Source organism: Spizellomyces punctatus (genome assembly GCF_000182565.1).
Source record: "Spizellomyces punctatus DAOM BR117 chromosome Unknown supercont1.23, whole genome shotgun sequence".
NCBI classification, from domain to species: Eukaryota; Fungi; Chytridiomycota; class Chytridiomycetes; order Spizellomycetales; family Spizellomycetaceae; genus Spizellomyces; species Spizellomyces punctatus.
This window is the reverse complement of record NW_015971559.1, coordinates 231,038-250,271: the sequence shown is the minus strand read 5'-3', so window position 1 is coordinate 250,271 and position 19,234 is coordinate 231,038. Positions and strand designations below refer to the sequence as shown.

Genomic DNA, 19,234 nt, shown 5'->3' with positions numbered 1-19,234 from the left:
GTTTTGCTATGAGCTGCTATGCCTCCTCGTCGCAGAGGTGAACTTGTGGATGTGCAAGTACATTGTCAACCGTGATTGAAATTCAATAAGAGTTTGACACGCATATCCTACAGCTTGTCCAACAACGTAGAGGTGGGATTCTAATAGCACATAAGGTTCTCAGGAAAACAGTTATCGTTAGACCTCTCCATCACCTGGCGATCCTCTCATCAAAAAAAGGTATGGTTAATAGGGGGCGGGCAATGAATCCCCAATCACGAGGGTTGTTGGGATGGACACAAATGGGGAGCACGCAGTTTGCGCGTAAAAGGGTTTGTTGTGACAAGTACCCTTCCGCCAAGGAACAAAGAAGAAGAGTGTATCTGTCGCGCAAAAGCACACCATAATGGCGTGCCAAAGGCAGTTTGGCATTTTCGCTATTTTCACGCCCCAATGATTTTAGGTAAGCATGCACCGCCCATCGCCCTAAAGACTTTCGTCATGCGTAGCTTTTTCTTTTCTACGTTGAATGACTGTAAAAAGTGTTTGACAATGACGGGATTTTGGTGGGGCGGAAGGGGAAAGTGGGATTAGCAAGGCGGGGCGCGTCATCACGTCATCAGTTGATCCCTGACGTCAGGCTTAGAGTCTGTTTCGCTCTGCAACCTGTTTCTGAAGGGACATTGGCAATGGAGGGCAACGATTCAAAGAAAAAGCATAAAAGGAACGGGCTTGCCTCAGATTTCCACATAATTTCATTCGCATTCAAAAGACTTGTAACTTTTCAAAACAACCAACACTCTTTACCAATCTACCAAAAACATTCAAAATGGCTTCTCGTCAATCTGGAATCACTGACAAGGCCGCTGGTTCCGCAAAGGAAACTCTTGGCAATGTGACCGGCAACGAGCAATGGCAAGGTACACATTTCAAATTTTGTTTTGACGGGAAATGTTTATCTAACGCTTTTGATTATTATAGCTGAGGGCAAAGCGCAAAACCTAAAGGGTAACGCTGAAAACGAGAGTGCAAAAGCTCAAAATCGAGCTGAAGCTGCTGGCGAGGGCATCACTGGATGGGCCAAGCAGACGTGGGGCGCCATCACGGGCAACGACTCCAAAGAAGCGGAAGGTCGTGCCGATCGCGCAAAGTCTGATGTCAAAGAGTGAGTTTGAGAGAATTGTATATTACAATGTTTTGGTGGTGAGCTAATTTTGTGGTGTTTTTGATTCGTTCATTAGCAAACTCAACCAGTAAATGTGACCACACTACACTGTACAGATTTTGAAATGTGGTGGAAACAGGATATCGTTGTATAAATGTAGTTTCGTTTGAGAAATAAAAAAAAAGTTATATCCCTTTGATCATCGTGATCGTGGTTGATGGAAATATGTAATTCATATGCTCATGTCGTTTTGATCCGTGTCATGTGGAGGTTGGGGATTATTTGCAATGGCTGGAGCACATCTCCACTTTAGAACACTGTTTCTGCCAAACAATTTTCCATCAGCCACGCGGGTGTTCTGCGGAGCTGCCAAAAACTTTAAAAGTCCACACCAAAACGAGGCTTCCGTTCCCAGCGACTGGAAACCTTTTTCTTTTTTGGTCTCAACTGTCAAAACACGGCGGAAAGGAGCTGGTGTACATTGCAGCAATCGATCTGGTCGACACTCTGATGCCTGATGAGTGGTTCTTGCTTTTGTTCGTTCTTCCTTTTTGACAGATTTTTTTGTTGCAAGTGAAACTCCGACCACACACGGGATTAGCAATTTCATTTCACAGTGTTCAAGGATCCATAGAGTTCCCATCGGATAGGTTCAAGGGATTGGTTAGGGCCTTGTGGATCCTTTTTTTTCATCTCTAACAGCAAAGGAAAAGCTCTGAACCATGAAATAGAAAGCAAGATAAAATACATCCATGCAATAATCTGTTTTCAAACGACATATTTTTGAGACTTGTGCTCGATTGTGGTTTCCTTGCCTCTTTCTTGCGGCTCTTGCTCCTTTTCTGCTCTGTCCGGAAGCTCCGGTTCTGGAATATCCAATATAGCACACCCCATCCCCATCTACATTTGACTTATGTAAACAAACAACTTTTTAACCATGGCTTTGAAACGATGGAAACGGGCCGCTTTGGTTCCGATGCCGAAAAAAAAATCTTTTTGGGTAATTTTAACATCGATAGTTTCCTTTTAAGGAAGGTGGAAAACATTTTGTGAAACGTACTTTAAATTAAAGTGAAAAACTCTTTCCGAACCAGATTGCTGGAACGTCGATGCAAAGGTTTGGTTGCTTGGCGCTTGAAGACGGGATTTTTCAACGACCGGACCTTCCGATGTGTTGCTTTTTGTTTGCCTTTTGGTGTTGCTTTCTTGGACGTTGTGTGTTTTCTTTTTTCTATTTTTTTTTGTTTGAATTTTAGGATTCCCTTTCGCCTTTACGTTTTCTTTCCTTTTGCCCTTTTCACGCTTGCAATGCACAAGGCAGTTCGTCATCTTTTTCCTTTTTAACAGGGCACGACAATTTCCTCCCCAGCCCCAACGTGGCATCATTTTGCTTTCCCAAAAACCAATCAGGGGGTTAAAATAAAGTAGTGTTAATTGCACACGCACACACACACACACGGAATTTCCATCGCCATGGATGACAACAGAAAAGGTGAGCCTCCACCCCACCGTCAACAAAGTCATCACCCGAGGATGCTGCCTCCGCCCCATCCGTCTCTCCAATACAATCAAAGAATGTCACCTCCTCCTCCTCCTTCCATGGCCGCGGCGTCCTTGTCACATCCCTCGCTTCCGCCACAACCACAACCACAAGCCCCTCCACCAGCCATGTCTCAATCACAACAACAACAACAACCATCACTGCAACCATTACAACCATCGCGACAGCAATCACCCCAACAAGGAACACACAAAATGCAGAGTCCTGCCACCTTGTCCGAACTCGAAGAGCTCCCTCTCTTAAAGCCTCCCCAACTAAATAACGTGCAAGATATTTCAGACATTGCCTGGTTTTCACATATAGATGGCCACCCGTATGTCCAGATTCGGCTAAAGACAAAAGGGACGCTGTGTAGAGCGGATTTTCATGACCTGAGTCCGAAAAAGCAACAAGAGCTTATTGAGCGGTTACGGGCGAGAAGAACGGCTCGAGACGACGACGGCCACCCAGCTGTGAGCGAAGACGAAGCAGACCGGCTGTTGGGTTTGGTGGCGTACATGGAGAAACACAAGAGATTTGTTCAAATACCAGCCAAGCGAGGGCTTTCAGAAGAGGAAGAGGTACATATAGCATTGACTTGGTGATCATTTTGCATACACACACACACACATATTAAAATTTCCTTTTGATTTTTTCCAACCCAGTCCATATCCCACCGCAAGCGTATTGCATCACCCATGTCACTCCCTCACGCACAATCCCCTATCCTCCAAGTCCCTCCCAACCCGTACGGTCCACCTATCTATCTTCCTCCAGCTCACTCGCCGTTCACACCCCCTGCCCCTGGTCCGCCCATCTATTACCAACAACAACAACAACAACAACAACAACCGCCACCGTCGCCTCTACCACCAGGCGGTGATCGCTTGGACGAGTCTGTTAGATATCTCCGCGACCTTCATGAAACCTGCACAAAGCTCCGACAAGAGAATTATAGTCTGCGATCCGAGGTTGCCGCCCTCCGTCGTCAGATAAACTCTCTGCACGAGGAAAACGTTTCGCATAGAGCTGAATGCCATCGTCTCCAACAACAACACCGAACACAGTCGCATTCCAGCGCAACCTCACCACATCCTTCCACCGATCACCTCCCACCTGCGACACCCTCCACCCCACAACCCTCTCAACCAAACATTGCGCGAATAGAACATATCCTTAACAAGTATGCCCCATCAATTCATGATCGTCTTGCAGAGTCTTTACGAAAGGTTGCATATGACATACATGCTGAGATGCAAAACACAAGTACCCAAAGTGACTGGGGAAAAAAACCTAATGATAAAAATTAGAAACTGGTTTGTAGTACCGTATTTCATGATCTTCTTTTGAAGATATTTTTTTTGGGTTCGGTTTTTAGAACATAGACAATGGTGAGGAGGTATATACCTTTTCATAGCATTTTTTTGTGCATATGTAGAAATAGTTGTAGTCATGTCATTGTATAAAAGAATTTATCTATTGTATTTAAAAAGCTTGCTGACGAAAAATTCCTCCCCCATTTTTGATTGTCGTTTTGTGACTTGAGCTACTACTTTTCGATGTATCTTGGATTGTTCAAGTGACAGTGTACTATAAATTACGTTGCAGCAAATATACAATCCCTCGAAACCCCCAGATTTACAATTAGTTACAGAACGCCCTATCCTACATCCCATATGCACCGCATTTGCACCAAATATGACACCATCGGGAGGGTCATAGTGCCTGATACCCATCCCATCGCACTTCGACCCGCGTATCGTTGGCTTGCTCCTCATTTCCTGGAACTGTATCGGAAAACCAGTGCCATTTAATCGCAAGACGATACATCCAACCTAGGAGACCGCACATGATGAATCCATAGATCCCGAAAAACGTCAAATCTTCGCGGCCTTGACCCGGAATGCGGACATTCATTCTAAAACGTGGGATGAACAATGTGTGAGCAAAAGTTTAAACAGGACATCTTTAGCAGATATTACCCCATCAGTCCTGTTAACACTCCCAAAGGAACCAGGAGTGTCACGACGGCGGTGGTTTTCCGCATAAGTTCATTGGTGCGTTTAGAGGCAGCCGTCAGCGAGATGTTGATCTCAGCCAGATACTCAGAGTGGCATCTGCGCAGGAGATGAGCTTTGAGTGGAATTGTAACACCATAACATCGCAAGGCCGCTTACCTGGTCAACATATCATCGAAATGTCGCAAGCCTTGCAGGATAGCAAGTGTGCGATCCTTGCGAGAACGTTTTAGAGGTTTTCGATAGTGACAGCCAAAGCATCATCCTACCTGTAAACTTTCAAAGTACAACCCCAATTCATCGCCAAACAGCTTTTCTTTCCACTTCATCCCCTTTTTTGCCACTCCTTTGAGAACCCGCGGTTTATCTCCCATCAATCTCATCAACGCTATAGCCCTTTTCCGCGCTCCATGAATCCGTCTCAACATATCAGTATCATGGTCCAGCTTCCCTTCGTCATTCCATGAGTAGAGAACGAGATTCTCAATGTCATCTGCTTCACGTTCCAGGTGGCGCGTGAGTGGACCGATGCTGTTGAGAATTTCATCGATAAGCTGTCACCCGCGTATTCCTTTGTGAGAAAAGCCCCAAACGAATAGTCAAATACAACTTGCACATCATACCAAATAACATATCCATGCAGAGTGAAAGAACTTTGTCGAATGTTGCTTAAATTTGCGTTCAGTTAGGTTATGGATTTTGGTCAGCCGTTGAATAACAGCCGGAATATGAGGAAGAGGATCGCTATGAAAGCTCAATATGCAATCGGGGTAAACGAGGATCGAAAGCGTGGCAGCTTCAATATCAGTCCCAGCTTCATCGTAGAGATCAACGCTTCGAACAGTAATGGAAAGGTAGTCGTCTTTTTGAATCATAGCAGCGACCAGAGTTAGGCCGCCAGCCACGACAGCAAAAACATGCCCGAACTTACTGTACGCCTCGCACTTTTCGCGTTCAATGTCACCATTGCAGATATCTTCAATCGTCAGGGGATGAATCGAAAAGACCTACCAACGTTCATGAACAACCGCTCGCAACGTAATCTGGCTGGATGTATCCTGCATACCTTGGACGCAAGATCTAAATCATGCTCCGAGGGTTTATGAAAGTCTATCCAGAATGTGCCTTCAGCCGCTCGATCTCTTAACCAGTGACCCGTCTCGCCTGCAAAATCCTACAGTCCATCGATCAAAGGTCTGATTTGACCAAGTCGTACATCTTTTGCTCGCTTACCTGAAAGCTACGCGCTCGAACACCTCCTACCGACGACGAGTAAAAGACACATTGTGCTTCTGTGGACACGAGATCCTGAAAAGAGATAAGGATGAGTACCACTATGCGACGATAGCGAGCCTTCCACAGAAAGTGACACCCACAGCGAATGGTTCAGTGCTACCCAGTGGATTCAGCACACCAGATCTACAGCTCTCGGCATGATTCGCTTCCAGTGCGCTAAAATCCATATACAGCTGCTGTCGGACCTCGTTTTCTGGACCTTGTTCAACCAAAAAAGGATTGCGTTCGGAGCCATCGGATGCCGAGGGTCTCTCTCCCGGTAGTTCCCTCGCCAGCTCATGCGGTCTGCTCCTATTCAACCAATCTGCCCCTCGGTGCTCCTCCTTTGACGAGGAGGTATCGCTCTCTTCTGACTCTGATTCATAGATACTTTCGGCATCAGGTGTAACACCACAAAGCTCCGTGATGAAAGCTGATTCCAATGACGTGGGTGATTCTGCGATTTGACACGGGGGGAGGCGAGGAGCACAAGATTCCTCCAAATCAATAGTAGACTTTCGTCTATCACCCGCGATACTCACTGGGCGTCGATTCAATAGTTTTGGGACGCTCATCAAGCGCGTCGAACGAGACAACGCCAACGATCGGCGAGAATCAACTGGCCCCTCCATCGCATGCGTCAGGAAAACGGGTACTATCTCCTCGTCGCTTCCATCTGCGCTGCGCAATGATGTTAACGGGGCAGACCAATTGCCAGGGGCTGAGATAGATCGGGGGCGTGAAAGTCTTGCAGGAGTCGATGGCATCAAACTCGGACCCAGGGGTACGGCAGACGAGCAGAGCCGGTCGTAGTCGTCATTCAACCCTCCATAAGTCGTCACCCTTCGCAATAAGGTTGACTCTTGACTTGCTGACTGCGTTTGTAACAGCGGAGAACGCTCATCATACTCGTTCGAGGATGTCATGGGAGAAAAGGGAGAAAATGTCGGTGGCCCAACATTCTCTCTCGGTCGGGTAACAGCAGGCGCATTGCTTTTTCGGACATCCTCACCCGAACCAGAGGGAAAGAAAAGTGGAAGTGGGGGCCTGTCCTTCTTTCTAGAGATTTTGACAGGTCTAAGCAGGTTGGTCAATAAGGACGTGGGGCGATCTCGTTCCGGATTTCGAGACAGGGCCGAAGTCATGCTTGAGCCGGGAAAGCATGGGCCTACACTGTGAATACTAGAGGAAAAGCTCGGCTGGAAAGAGATCGCCACTATCGGCGGTGGTTAAAGTACGCCCGGTATAAACGAAAACCGACAGGGGGGTTGATCGGCGGGGTGCTCGTGCTTAGCCCATGTGATAGCCCTGCTTACGAAATCACGAAGGTTTTGTGCCACAATTTTTCCTTTGCACGGCCTTGCGGGCTGAACGCAGACGAAGATCAGAAAAGGGTTGGGCAAAAAGAGGTTTATGGATTTGATGTTCCTTGTAAATGGCTCATTTGCCTCGGATGATACAGGTGAAAAGCGTTCAGATGTAGAGAAAACATGAAAAAGGGGAGGAAACGCCCGGGTGCACTTCAGCTCCTCTTGGTCTTTGTTTACTTCACATCCTTGTCGAATGGCAAGATTTCTTTTCGAAATCTGTGCCCAAACTACCAGAATATATCTGAAATGACTGCAAATCTGGTACAAACTACGGGCGGCATGGCCGTGAGGTGACAAGCACGACGTGGACGTACTCTGAGGAAGCATGTGCAACAAAAAGTGATTCCTCATGTAACTTCAACCGGCACAATCCAACGATGAATCTTACTCTGCCAAGTACGACACATCCATATGCAAATCTAGCATTGGGTCGGACATCTGCAGGATCTTTTGTGTGTGGAGAGGATTGACTTTGGTCATCTAGTTGACACCTCCATGTCGTACTACAAAGTCAATGGTGGATATTGAGGGAATCGGGTATTACCATCACGTATTTTAATGTTTGAAGAATTTTGAAGAATTTGCAGGTAGCTGTAGTAAGCTGAAATATGCTTCAGTGAAAGCAGGATGTCTACTACCTAAATACATTATAGTTCGAGCAACGTGCATTAAAACATTTATGGCAAATCAAGTGAGTCAGGATATCTTTATAAGATACATGGTCAGCTAATATTTCGACCACCCCCGTAGTGTAATGGAGATCACGTTGGACTTCTAATCCAAAGATTGCGGGTTCGAGTCCCGCCGGGGGTGCTGATACGTAGCCACGGTTTATTTTTTTTCCCTCTATCCTCAGCCGTATTTTTATATACTTTTGGTAAACACATACTATTGGGAGCGATAGGGCATATCCCTACTCCCGTATCAGGAAATTTACTACAAATGAATTTTAGAAAGACGAAGAAAGATTCTTCAAAACGGCACCCAATATAAGCAACTCAGTAACTGACGGCCTCTCCTTATTATAAAAAATGCCAAGTGCTCATCTTTATCGGTCTACTCTCAACCCAGCATTCTCGAGACTCCTTCTTCGGCCCACACCAACTTGATCATCCACCTCTGCAGTTTCCACAAGAACTAAAGATGCAACATCCATAACGGATGAACAGGTCGCAGTCCAGCTGCTTTTTCCATCATTGGATGCATTACCTTGCAGACCGTCAGGATGTCTGACTTCATCCGATATAGATGACATTTCCAGTGGGATGTCCATCCGAGTGCCAGAATTTGCTTCCTCTCCATCTTCATCCTGGTCAGGTTCTTGATTGGTCTCGTTCTCTGGCATCGCGCTTCCTTGTGCCATCGTTGGGTCAAGAGCTTCTGGAGCGTGCACATCGTCCACGATTGTTGATGGCATTTCTGGTATGCTAGTGCCCGATTTTGTGCTCTCGTCCATAACAAGTTCTTGATCGCTCTCGTTTTCGGTGACGGCGCAAGAAATTAGGCCAAGAGTTTCTGAAGCCTGCACGTCGTGCACATCGTCCACGATTGTTGATGGCATTTCTTGTATGCTAGTGCCCGATTTTGTGCTCTCGTCCATAACAAGTTCTTGATCAATCTCCTTTTCTGCGATCGCGCTTCCTTGCGCTACCGTTAAGCCAAGGCCTTCTGAAATGTGTACATCTTCCATGATTGTTGATGCCATTTCTTGTATCCCCGACTGTGCGCTGTCATCCATAACAGGTGGGTTGTAGGCCTCCTTCTTCTCTGGGATCGCGTTTTCTTGTCCTATTGTAAGCCCAAGAGCAGTTGAATCTCCTATATCTTCACCGTATGTCGATGGAATTTCTTGTATGCTATTGGATGATGTTGTTGCGCTCTCATCCACGCCAGGCTCTTTATCAACGATCTTCTCCGGCATCGGACTTCCAGGTCTCATGGCAAGACCATCAGCATTGGGCACTTGTACATCATTGTCGAATGTTGATAGTATTTCCTGTATGCGCATGCTTGATGTTATGTTCTCCTCCAGGCAGGGTTCCTTGTCGCTCTCCTTATCCGAAATCGCATTTACGTACGTCATGTTAAGCCCAAGTGCTGTTGGAAACATGTCAATATCATGTCTCTTCCCAGCGCTGACAGACAGAGGCTTGCCTACCTTCATTAACCTGATAAACATCCCCAAACGCGAACGGGGTGTCATGAACTTCGAATTCCTGTGTAGTGGCCCCCGTATCCTCAAGCATGGCCCCAAAATTAGGGTATATTGGAATCTGAGTTGCTGAACAGGCGGGACCAATCTCGCTTGGTACGTCGGTCCACACAGGAATGGCTGTTGGTTCAACGGAGCTCGTGAGTTCATAGCCCTCAAAAGCAGTGACTGCGGCAAAGCTTGGTGAAACTCCACTCATCGTAGACACGGTTTCGTGTATACCAGGAGGTGCGTTGGGCAACATATTTTCGTACGAACCTAGGCCTGGGGCGGACCCCAGGATACCTTGATTAAGAAGCAAAAAATTATCCCCAATGTCGAAATGTGGCATCTCTATCCCCATCCCGAACAGAGGGTCGATCGCGAATCCATTTGGAGCCTTAGGTACATCCAACTTCTTTTTCTTGCGCCCACGTTTGGCCGGTGCAGGCGCTTCAGCATCGTGTGATGAGGTATATGATGCATCCGTCTTCACATTCTTTGGCTTCCTGGGTCGCTTTCCTTTTGGAAAGGGCGTCTTCGCCTGCCGATTTCTCTCAAACAACAGGAATGGATCATCCCAGTCCAGCCCTTCACCTGAATGGCCGATGACCATTCCCAAACAACAGCACAATTCCACATAGCGTAGCTCCAGTTGCAAGCATTCGTACACGATAGGAGAAGTTGATTCATTGAAAATTCGACAATTGCGGAATATGGTAAGTATGTCGGCCACGAATTCAGAAAAGGCCCGATACTCGTCCACCATGACCTTGACATAAACCTGTCACGAGCACATTAATCACACTTTCCGGCAAATTCAATCATTCTCTGCATAGCAAAGGCAAAAGGCGTACCGTTTTGAGATCCATGGGGTATCGGATAACCTCGTCGTAACCAGGCACTTGAGCAGGGTCTATCGGTTCGAAGAATGGTTCGTGAGATGGATGTCGTTTCAACCCATCTACGAGATGTTTGCACGCATTTTTGACGATAAAGTCCATTTCTACCATAACAGAACAAAAAGATTATGGTGTGCGCGCCAAGTGTTTGCAAAGATATCTCGCATACCTCGTTTTTCTAGATCTGGATCGTACTGCAGACCATAGAGATTCCGCACCCAAAGCCGTGGCTTGAGTGAAACATCCCAAATGGATAGGTCACACAGTATGTTTGTCAAAATGTGCCACAGTGGGATATGCGTCCCTTCGGCGATCATACTCCGATATTCTTCGCTCTTGGTATGTTTGTCCACGTCAGTGAAAAGCTCATATTGCTAAAACGACATGAAAGCATTAAGGTCCTTGGAGTGCCAATTCGGAGGTTCCGACTTCGATTCATACCTTCCTAGCTAGTGTCTTTCGTATTCGCAATTGCTCGTCACACGCTGTAGTTTTAGAAACAATCGGTTGTGCTGGCGCTGCTTCTTTGGCACTCTTTTTGTCGTTTTTTCACTTAAAGGCATGCACCAGTCGATTTGCATATGCATGGGAACGTACCTTTGCCAACCTCGTCCTTCGTCGTTCTACATTATGTGACGCCTCTGTGGACGCTTTCTTCTCTGGAGTAGGTTGCCGTGCAGCTTCTCGTGCTGCTCGTAGTCGTTCTAATCTGCGAATTCGTTCTTCCTCTCCTTCCTCAGCCTTTCGCTTCTTTTCCACCATGATTTCTTGGTCATGCAGTAGTTCCTACCGCATACGATTGTCAATATAGAGTAGGAGCAGTTTCCAAGCCGTCGGTTCCATCAGCGGCAATCCTTACCGCTGCTAAACCATCCACACTGATGTGTTCTTCGTCTTTGTTCGTCACTTCGCTGCTCGCCTCTACAGCGGCCTTCAAAAAATAAGGACATTAGCAGACCATTTGCGCTTGGGAAAGAATTGTTCCATACCTTTCGGCGTGCGAGAGAGGTGAACTGTGCTCGCAAAAGTTTATGCGCAGGAACCCGACTACCTTTCACTTTCTTTAGAAACATCGCCCACGATTCGGGGGTCGAGGCTACCTTGCATTGCACGGTGGAGAAGCATAAGAGATAAGGAAGAGACTTTTATAAACCCTTATGGACCTTACCACGTGAAGGACGCCGGGATTTGACAGCTCCAGGACGTCTAAAGATTCGTTCTCTCCCTCCTCTGGTGGCGACGACGCTTCACCAATCTGTCGCCAACTCAGCACTTGGCAATAAAGCCGCTGATTTAATGCCCCAATTCCAAAATGCCAATATACGTAGCGCCTCTGCTGCATCGCTACGTCATCCACCGCAACAGGTAGAAAACGCTACTCGAAAGAGATGATCAGTATGCTCTTACCCCTTACAAATAAACCGAAACTCGAGCACCTACCATTCTGTGCGGCCTCATTCCAAGGTGTTTCTTTTGCTTTTCCAAAACCCAGTCGCACAACTCTCGGAGAAGGCGAAGCTAGGACACCGACAAATAAACGCTTTGCTAGCAATTGAATGTCAAAATAAACATTAAACTAACCCGTGCAGGTACGTCAAGCAGTGCGAAAGTGACATCCCGCGGCCACAAATCACTCTGCCGTCGCACTGACGTGTGGAATCGAAGAGTTTCTTCCCAGTTTGAAAGCCTAAAGTCATTCATATTAAGACCTTCTCGGTATACACGGATGTTCTCTATTACTTACATTATATTATCCGTAGAGTGTCCTACTTTGCGCAACAACTTGATAATAATTTCGATTATGTACAGACTGTCACCCTTGACAAGTTCTTCCTCAAGCAGCTATAGATGACATACGTAAATGGACTCAACATCCATTTCCGGCTAATAACAACCTCAGGGCCTACGTGGATATCGAGCTTTCGCCACCCCAAGAAATCAGCAAAGGTGTAGCAAAACAATATAAATTGAATAGCGTCAGGCGAAGATGATACTGCAATTATGATGCAAGACAATTAGCACACAAAGCAACCATATTTGTTTGCGGCCACACACCAGGTAGCTTGTTGTGATCTAGAGAGCTCGGAGGTACGAAGAGGGGTTCGTGGATCACTTGTGCAGGTTTTCTAGGGGTTCTTGCATTTCGAGGAGAATAAGCATCTACGTCAAACTGTTCTTTAACGTTCGACGAGACTTTCTTCTGGGCGATCTTGAACAGACGAAGAGCCTCGGATGTGAATGCGGGTGTTTCAGGCTCCGAGCAGTTGCCAGCTCCAAGTAGTTTGCGTTTCCCTCTTGCATGACTGCCAAATAGTCTCGTTCGGCTTGTGTGAACTGTGGTATGTGCTCGTGTTCTCGCACTGGTACGGGCTGGAGTAAATGGGCCGGGCGTCGACCTGGTTGAGACGATATCCACCCACACCTCAGTTTTTGGGACTGATCGTGGTGTCCTCTTTAAAAACGTCACGTCGTGCATGTTTTAAAGTGTAGACGCCGACATATTAAGGTAAAGGTGAAGCACAAGAGTGGAGTGACACTAAAGTGCGCTTTGCTTTGAATCGCACCACGCGGCAGTCGGGAGCATCATATGCAAGACCCAGAACCCATGAGTGTCGCGAGAGTGGAAGGCATCCAGACCCGCTAAGAGAATGCAGTTTGAGATAGATTTCCTTGGTCTTATCAACAAATGAGAGATCAGTCGCCAGCGAGGAAAGGTCCCTGTCAAGCGACGACGGATGAGTCACGTGGAGTCGATCGCTGACGCAGCATTGGAACTGGTAGGATCTTTGGTATCTGCCCCTTGTTCTTTGCATCAAACCAATGACAAATAAGACCCTTGGTTGGAGACATAGTTAAGCATGCACTAGTCAAACCATGATATCACAGTGCATGCTGGTACATGGTTCAAGTAAGGTTCGTCCAAACTGCAAGGGGGTGTCAACCTTTTCGAAATAATTTTAACGGTTTCGATCTCGAACACTGTCCGATGGACACAGCGCACTCCACAGCTGATAGAACAAATGTGCGGACAATTATGCACGTTTGTTCCCATGGCAAGATAATTGCAGGTAAGAAATCACAAATGAGAGATGAAGTGGGTAACTGTGGGCATTGAACTATGCCAGACTTCGTGACGATTCGCGGTGAACACAGGATCTGTAATGGGTCAAATACACATCCTCTTTCCAATTCAGCCAAATATAGCCAAAGTACGCGAGTAGCAGGCAGTAGAATGTATATTAGAATCTGTGTCCAGTATTGGGTCGTTTTTACATTCCCAAGACGAGACGGAACACATCTGCAGCCAAAGACACATTAGAAGACCATTCTCGTATCGATAAATTAGAATGCGGTTCAACATACCGTTGTACACAAAGAAGCTGTTCCCTTCAGGGTACAAGTGGAATGTTTGAGAAAAGAACTGTGGCTGTGTTTCCTCATCAATCTAGAGATATCAAAATTAGAAATTGGTTGAAATATTAGTAGAAACTAGGGGACACACTCACAAGCAATTGTCCAGTGACAGTCACCAAGATGCTTTGTTGGGGACCTCCAGGTTGTGCGTCACAAGTCGAGACTTTGTGGACGACGCGTTGGAATGGAAGGCCCTATTAATGATCAAAAGCAATCATTAAAAGTGGATCAACTTTCGTAGCCGCTCCCATGTCCCCTACGTACGGTAAGCTTCTCAACAATGTTCTTGGCTCCTGCGAATTGTTGGCCCTCAAATGTCAACATGGACATATCTCTCTACACGGTTGTCATTGCAATAAGCGACATATCCTAGAAAACAATGACAATATGGCACTCACGTAAAGACCAGTCAAATTCCCTCGGTTTGTGTCAAAGGTCTGGTAGTAGTAATCAACAAACTGTCTTGCCACAACGTTTGGGTCTGCCATTTCTGCTGAGTTATATGTACTGTTCTGCACATTTAAGATACGTTAGAACACAATATTAGCACACAACAACGACTGCAAATGGTGTAAACTGGCATGGAGAGACTTACGTGCAAAGGTTAACGATAGGCGCAAGATGGATTCCTCGACGGGCCGTTCGTTTTCCTGGCTTTTCGGCGTGCAGATTGACTTTCGGACAATGGCACGTGAAGAGTGGCACAGCCCATGCTGTGCCATCAAAGGCTGCTAAACCTTTTGAGACCCCTTTCGCAGTTATAGTTGAACTATTGACCAACAAGCTTTAGGCCATCTCACCTTTTTTTTTCGATCGGGCGGACGACGAGGTCACCATTCCTGTCTTGTTTTAAACGTCTATTTCTTATGTGTTAGGGGATATTTGGGTGATTTGACGACACCGGAAATTCAAAGGGTGTTCCGTATTGTGACGATTGAATTCAAGCCTGCATATTTGTATTCGCAAGATCACTCGAACCGATCATCAAGGTGTTGATGCTCTGAAATCCAGCCCGTAAGACGATATTTCGGGATGGAGTCAATACAGCAACCATACAATCCTGGGACATTCCTGGGAGAACATGAGACATCACACCAGACGGAAATGCAAGAAATCTCTGATGTTGAAGATATGGCACCTGGGCCTACACCACAACAGCGTCTCGCAGCCCTCTTACCACAGCAGGATTCGAGGGGAAAGACTAATGAGAGACGAGAAAATGGCAGCGGAGACCAATGGGTAGGCACCAAACGCTGTTTATTTCCCGGGAATGTGATCTGAAGTAATCTAATAGAATGACGAGGATGATGGCGATTTTGAGATGGAGGACGATCCAACGTCACCTCAGCGACAGCAATCACGCTTGGGACCTCTGGCAGGGGATTCCTTAACAACTTCGTCGGCTGATGTGTCACGGGCCACGTCGCCTGGAGGAACAGAAGGTACCTTCCGTGCATTACGCTCCTCCATCCTTACAGTATTTCAATATTTTCTGACACCCAAAATCTGTAAAGGTTCTAGATCCAAAAGGAAGCGATCGATAGCTGAGAATGGGAGTGAGGCAGGCGAAGAGGTACATCGCCAGCCCAAATATCATTGCTGCCATCGGTCATGACAATATGTTTGCCCGTAGATTTCTGACGACTATGAGCCAAGCGATCATGACTCGGATAACCAGTACGAAGAGGAGCCTGAGCGCATCAGTATACCATCTCCAGGTTCCGGAAAAGTTGTCAAACGGCGTCGAAAATCTGAATCAGACGACGACGAGTCATTTTCTGAAGAGGAAAACAGTGATCCTGTTGTAGGAATATCGCGAAGTGGAAGGAAAGTGGTTAGACCAAGAATATTTGAGGCGAATATGAAACCGACAATATGTAGGTTACTATTGCTGATCTGGGTGCTCTTATATATGCTGAACAAAATGCTGCGTCAGACAAACCAAGACGCACAGCCGCGCAGATGCCGGACGAGAATGGAGTGGTGGTGCGTGGACGTGGAAGGGGTAGACCCCGTGGGAGGGGCCGAGGTCGAGGTCGCGGACGCGGGGCTTACAGCATTCCTCCTTCTGCCACCCCAACGCCTCCACTCGGTTCACCAATGGAAATGGTCCCCATCACGTCGATTGTGCCAGAAGGAGGCATCTTTTGTAGTATATGTGCAGGGGGGGATTCACCATTCCATAACCGCATTGTTCTCTGCGATGCATGTGATACCCCGTATCACCAACTTTGCCATTCTCCTGCGGTTCCGGACACGATGGCGGAAGATGTCTCGGCGCATTGGTTTTGTCATAGTTGCGAAGGAACTGAAAAAGCCATCAAGATTGCTTCAGAACCTATTCCGTTCGGCAATATGACATTGGCAAATGGGCAACCTCTTATGCCTACTCTCGAGACTAAGCGACGCGTCGGACGGCCCAGTAAGCCAAGAAAAGCAGTTGATGCTCCGCATTTACATGGACCAGGGTTAATCATGGCTTCGGTGCAAGATGAAGAAGATAGATGTTTGGTTTGCTCCAAAGTCATGGACCGAAGAAGCGCAGTAGCCGACGTTAATGAGTTGAAGAATGAGATGAAACATGATATGGGAAGAGAAGACCCGGAAGCAGGTCATCCGCCACCCATCGAAGAAACGGATGTCTCACAGAGCACCGACAGAGGAGGGCCTTTTCGTCAAGACACAAACGGGTTTGGTGCTGCTGCTGATCCACGACGACCATGCCCACCACAGGTTCCGGAAGATGTTCAGAAGGTGTTACTCGGCAAGATGTGCACTTCTTGTCACACCCGATTTAGCGAGGTAAGCATGGTATTTGATTATTTCTTGCTAAAAGTCGCCCTCAACATGAATTAAAATGGTAGATGCACCATTATCTGATGAAACATCCGCATGAAACGCTTGCGGTCACCCTATTCCAAGCTGCAGTTCGACACTCTGAGATTGCCGATCTTGTTACGCCTCGACCAACGCTTTTGGAGGCACGTGATTTGTTGGCGTTCTCAGCACGCCCACGGACAATTCCCGCCCCGATTGTCGTTGTGCAGCAACAAGAGGGCAATGATTATTCCGCAGCCAGCTCACGTCGCGTCAGTGGCGAGGTAGACGATACGCCAGGTTCGAGTTTAGCAGAGTTCCCTTCATTTACCACACTCGGCGGCGTATCCACTCCCGGAACGGTGGGAGGCAGGCAAAGAAGCCGAATGTCCAGTTCGTTAGGAAGCTATGAAGATATGATTGCATTGGCCATCAGCGAACTAAAAGATCCTCACGGGTCCAAACCACGAATTATCTTCCATTGGATGCAAGAAAATATTCCTGAACTCCCTGAGCATTTCCGCCCGTCTGCCTCCCAAGCGCTCAAGAAGGCGGTGGATCGAGGACGGCTGATTAAAGAAGGAAATGGTGTTTACAAAGTGAACGAAGAGTGGGTTCCCCCTGAAGACGGCCGAAAGAGGCGCAGAAGAAGGACTGATTTCAAGGGAGAGGGTGATGAGAGTGTTGGTGATGGCGAGGATGAGGAAGGGCGGGCCGAAGGGGATGAACTCGGGGGTGAGGGAGTTCCCCAGACGAGCCGCACTACTGAGCAAACAATGCATGCAGATGGTAGAGGCCAGTCCTTTGCAGGACACGCCGCCCCATCGGCCCCGATTTCGACCAACACCCCTCCATTTTTGAACATGGTTTCATCTGGACCACAACGGGCAGCCCATATAATGCACCCAAGCGACTACCAACGGCAGCATGTAGCAGGCGAACGTGCCCATACGTCACATGCTCCACAGGCCGCACTTGGGGCGTACCCGAACCTTCCGCTGGATCCTATTAGGCATCTTTCTCACCATGAGTCTTCAACCGTACCGTACGCAGCGCATCTTCCTTATCCGGGAACACATTTGCCGCTCCCACGCCCAATATCTGAACCCAATCAGCAAGCACAGCGCAACAGTGGATTTGATCTTCTCATGCTGGCATCCCAGCAAGCGGCGAATCATGGGCAGCGAGACTTGAATGCGAATGGAGCCCATCATCAGCTCCATCATATGCCGGGATTAGCTGACAGAGGGTACAGACATGATCCGCTAGCAGGTCTTGCTGCTGCTGCTGGTGCCACTCCGGGTAGTGTCCTCGCACGGAATCCCGCTGATGATTTTATGCGGCAGCCCCACCATTTACCACAACATCGTGTGCAATCCTATCCGCACGGCAGCTCCCCAGGATTTTTAGGACCAAGAGGGTTTGACATTTTAAGTGGTGCAGGAGCAAGTTTAAACCCTCATTCCTCCTATCCTTCTGCGCCTCACTCTCATTCCCAATCGCAACAGGTAGGAAGCCAAGGCGGTAGTCCAAGTATAGCTGCTGCGGGTAGTACCGAGCATTCCACGTCGTAAAATCTTGCTGTGTAAAGAGAGTAGTTTGTAGCATTATATCATATTTCATGTTTGTCTATTCTAATCCTGGCGGTACAAACTTTCTGGCTTCAACTTTTAATCCTTTAAAATTCCATTGCAAAAGTCCTTCTAATCGCTGTAGCTCGCCTCGGTCTGTTCTCGGTGCGTAGGTTCCGGAATCATTATCCATCACCAGCACCTTCTCCCCATCATGATCTTCTAATCTAAACGTTCCAGAATACACCACCTCCTCTGCTACAGACGAATGAATGCAGTGCTTTGATGCGACATCCAAAAGGGGGGACTCTGCTCGCGAAAAGTGCAGTGTTCCATCTTGAAGGAGGGTGTACGTATATTCCGGACCTGACCGCGGCGCATAGTTTTTGTTTTTCTCCTTGTCAGTGGTGTTGGGCTCTCGATCCATTATCCCACCTCCAAATTTCTCGATAAGGCTCACAAACTGATCGCCAGATTCAATCCATGTCTTTTCCTTTTTCTTTAAGAATCCAAAGAAGCCTTTTCCGTACATTTTCCGATGTATCGCCCGAGTCGTCGCTCGTGCTGCTGCACCTTGCGGTGTTTTTGAAAACAGCATACGAATATTGGCGGGCTTGTCATTATACTTTTGTGTTAAAAGGGAAGCGCCCAATACAGTCCGAAGTCGGGCACGTTCTTGAGCTTTTTTTGCACTGGGGTTTATGCAATATACGATACGGTCAAAAGGGTTCTCTCGAACATGTTTTGGGGTAGACTCTGGGTCTGGATGGGGGGATGCGAAAAAGTGTTGGACGTTGTGTAAATGGCATTTATGGACGGGGTAAGGGGCGAGCTTGTTGGCGACTGTTAGGAGGTGGTTAAAGTAGGTTTTTGTGCGAACGGGAGGTGAGGGATCGTTGGGAGGACGTGGTACGTCGGTGGGTGTCCCAGTGGGTGTCCCAGAAGCGGTATTTGAATCTGTCATCGAGTTTAGTGTTGGTGGGTTGCAATAC

General features: G+C 47.4%; 7 protein-coding genes and 1 non-coding gene across 9 annotated transcripts; 4 read left to right on the top strand and 4 right to left on the bottom strand.

Annotated features, from left to right (window-relative positions):
- The first annotated feature begins 536 nt into the window (after positions 1-536).
- SPPG_08641 (uncharacterized protein) lies at positions 537-1,361 on the top strand. Its single transcript, XM_016756786.1, has 3 exons — positions 537-899; positions 961-1,144; positions 1,221-1,361. The coding sequence occupies exons 1-3, from the start codon at positions 809-811 to the stop codon at positions 1,234-1,236; spliced, it is 291 nt and encodes a 96-aa protein (XP_016604086.1). The 5' UTR covers positions 537-808; the 3' UTR covers positions 1,237-1,361.
- Positions 1,362-2,331: 970 nt separating this feature from the next.
- Positions 2,332-4,202, top strand: SPPG_08640 (uncharacterized protein). The gene is made up of 2 exons (XM_016756785.1): positions 2,332-3,265; positions 3,350-4,202. The coding sequence occupies exons 1-2, from the start codon at positions 2,618-2,620 to the stop codon at positions 3,992-3,994; spliced, it is 1,293 nt and encodes a 430-aa protein (XP_016604085.1). The 5' UTR covers positions 2,332-2,617; the 3' UTR covers positions 3,995-4,202.
- On the bottom strand, positions 4,172-7,221 carry SPPG_08639 (uncharacterized protein). The gene is made up of 9 exons (XM_016756784.1): positions 6,079-7,221; positions 5,936-6,010; positions 5,769-5,876; positions 5,634-5,709; positions 5,326-5,564; positions 4,972-5,256; positions 4,862-4,917; positions 4,667-4,801; positions 4,172-4,602 (listed from the first exon to the last, which is right to left on the bottom strand). Exons 1-9 carry the CDS (start codon positions 7,120-7,122, stop codon positions 4,401-4,403), a joined length of 2,220 nt encoding a protein of 739 aa, XP_016604084.1. The 5' UTR covers positions 7,123-7,221; the 3' UTR covers positions 4,172-4,400.
- Positions 7,222-8,087: 866 nt separating this feature from the next.
- Positions 8,088-8,160, top strand: SPPG_10209. The gene has a single exon. It is a non-coding gene; the product is annotated as a tRNA-Arg (tRNA).
- A 235-nt stretch (positions 8,161-8,395) lies between these two features.
- SPPG_08638 (uncharacterized protein) lies at positions 8,396-12,916 on the bottom strand (the record flags this gene model as incomplete). The annotated part of the gene is made up of 14 exons (XM_016756783.1): positions 8,396-9,444; positions 9,506-10,322; positions 10,396-10,544; positions 10,610-10,814; positions 10,882-10,974; positions 11,038-11,226; positions 11,300-11,371; positions 11,430-11,540; positions 11,609-11,815; positions 11,881-11,958; positions 12,022-12,127; positions 12,185-12,282; positions 12,348-12,433; positions 12,496-12,916. The coding sequence occupies 14 exons, from the start codon at positions 12,914-12,916 to the stop codon at positions 8,396-8,398; spliced, it is 3,681 nt and encodes a 1,226-aa protein (XP_016604083.1).
- A 611-nt stretch (positions 12,917-13,527) lies between these two features.
- SPPG_08637 lies at positions 13,528-14,591 on the bottom strand. 2 transcript variants are annotated; one of them, XM_016756782.1, is made up of 6 exons: positions 14,450-14,591; positions 14,253-14,366; positions 14,119-14,190; positions 13,947-14,048; positions 13,804-13,885; positions 13,528-13,738 (listed from the first exon to the last, which is right to left on the bottom strand). In XM_016756782.1, the coding sequence occupies exons 2-6, from the start codon at positions 14,340-14,342 to the stop codon at positions 13,710-13,712; spliced, it is 375 nt and encodes a 124-aa protein (XP_016604082.1). In that variant the 5' UTR covers positions 14,343-14,366; positions 14,450-14,591; the 3' UTR covers positions 13,528-13,709. The 2 variants fall into 2 exon arrangements, with proteins under 2 accessions (XP_016604082.1, XP_016604081.1); XM_016756781.1 differs by having other exon boundaries at positions 14,253-14,361.
- Positions 14,592-14,625: 34 nt separating this feature from the next.
- SPPG_08636 (uncharacterized protein) lies at positions 14,626-18,366 on the top strand. The gene is made up of 6 exons (XM_016756780.1): positions 14,626-15,093; positions 15,149-15,296; positions 15,369-15,427; positions 15,488-15,731; positions 15,791-16,656; positions 16,719-18,366. Exons 1-6 carry the CDS (start codon positions 14,887-14,889, stop codon positions 18,243-18,245), a joined length of 3,051 nt encoding a protein of 1,016 aa, XP_016604080.1. The 5' UTR covers positions 14,626-14,886; the 3' UTR covers positions 18,246-18,366.
- SPPG_08635 (uncharacterized protein) lies at positions 18,248-19,230 on the bottom strand. The gene has a single exon (XM_016756779.1). It carries the CDS (start codon positions 19,204-19,206, stop codon positions 18,301-18,303), a length of 906 nt encoding a protein of 301 aa, XP_016604079.1. The 5' UTR covers positions 19,207-19,230; the 3' UTR covers positions 18,248-18,300.
- Positions 19,231-19,234: the final 4 nt, after the last annotated feature.

What these genes read in the sequence shown, in the direction of transcription:
- SPPG_08641 (XM_016756786.1), top strand. Translation starts at nt 809, where the DNA reads ATGGCTTCTCGTCAATCTGGAATCACTGACAAGGCCGCTGGTTCCGCA. An exon ending in CGGCAACGAGCAATGGCAAG is followed by an intron (nt 900 to 960) that starts GTACACATTTCA and finishes TGATTATTATAG; the next exon opens with CTGAGGGCAAAGCGCAAAAC.
- SPPG_08640 (XM_016756785.1), top strand. Translation starts at nt 2,618, where the DNA reads ATGGATGACAACAGAAAAGGTGAGCCTCCACCCCACCGTCAACAAAGT. An exon ending in GGCTTTCAGAAGAGGAAGAG is followed by an intron (nt 3,266 to 3,349) that starts GTACATATAGCA and finishes TTTCCAACCCAG; the next exon opens with TCCATATCCCACCGCAAGCG.
- SPPG_08639 (XM_016756784.1), bottom strand. Translation starts at nt 7,122, where the DNA reads ATGACTTCGGCCCTGTCTCGAAATCCGGAACGAGATCGCCCCACGTCC. An exon ending in GTAGCACTGAACCATTCGCT is followed by an intron (nt 6,011 to 6,078) that starts GTGGGTGTCACT and finishes ATCTCTTTTCAG; the next exon opens with GATCTCGTGTCCACAGAAGC. An exon ending in TGTACTTTGAAAGTTTACAG is followed by an intron (nt 4,918 to 4,971) that starts GTAGGATGATGC and finishes CGTTCTCGCAAG; the next exon opens with GATCGCACACTTGCTATCCT.
- SPPG_08637 (XM_016756782.1), bottom strand. Translation starts at nt 14,342, where the DNA reads ATGGCAGACCCAAACGTTGTGGCAAGACAGTTTGTTGATTACTACTAC. An exon ending in GGAATTTGACTGGTCTTTAC is followed by an intron (nt 14,191 to 14,252) that starts GTGAGTGCCATA and finishes ACAACCGTGTAG; the next exon opens with AGAGATATGTCCATGTTGAC. An exon ending in CTGTCACTGGACAATTGCTT is followed by an intron (nt 13,886 to 13,946) that starts GTGAGTGTGTCC and finishes TGATATCTCTAG; the next exon opens with ATTGATGAGGAAACACAGCC.
- SPPG_08636 (XM_016756780.1), top strand. Translation starts at nt 14,887, where the DNA reads ATGGAGTCAATACAGCAACCATACAATCCTGGGACATTCCTGGGAGAA. An exon ending in ATGGCAGCGGAGACCAATGG is followed by an intron (nt 15,094 to 15,148) that starts GTAGGCACCAAA and finishes GTAATCTAATAG; the next exon opens with AATGACGAGGATGATGGCGA. An exon ending in GTCACACCCGATTTAGCGAG is followed by an intron (nt 16,657 to 16,718) that starts GTAAGCATGGTA and finishes TTAAAATGGTAG; the next exon opens with ATGCACCATTATCTGATGAA.
- SPPG_08635 (XM_016756779.1), bottom strand. Translation starts at nt 19,206, where the DNA reads ATGACAGATTCAAATACCGCTTCTGGGACACCCACTGGGACACCCACC.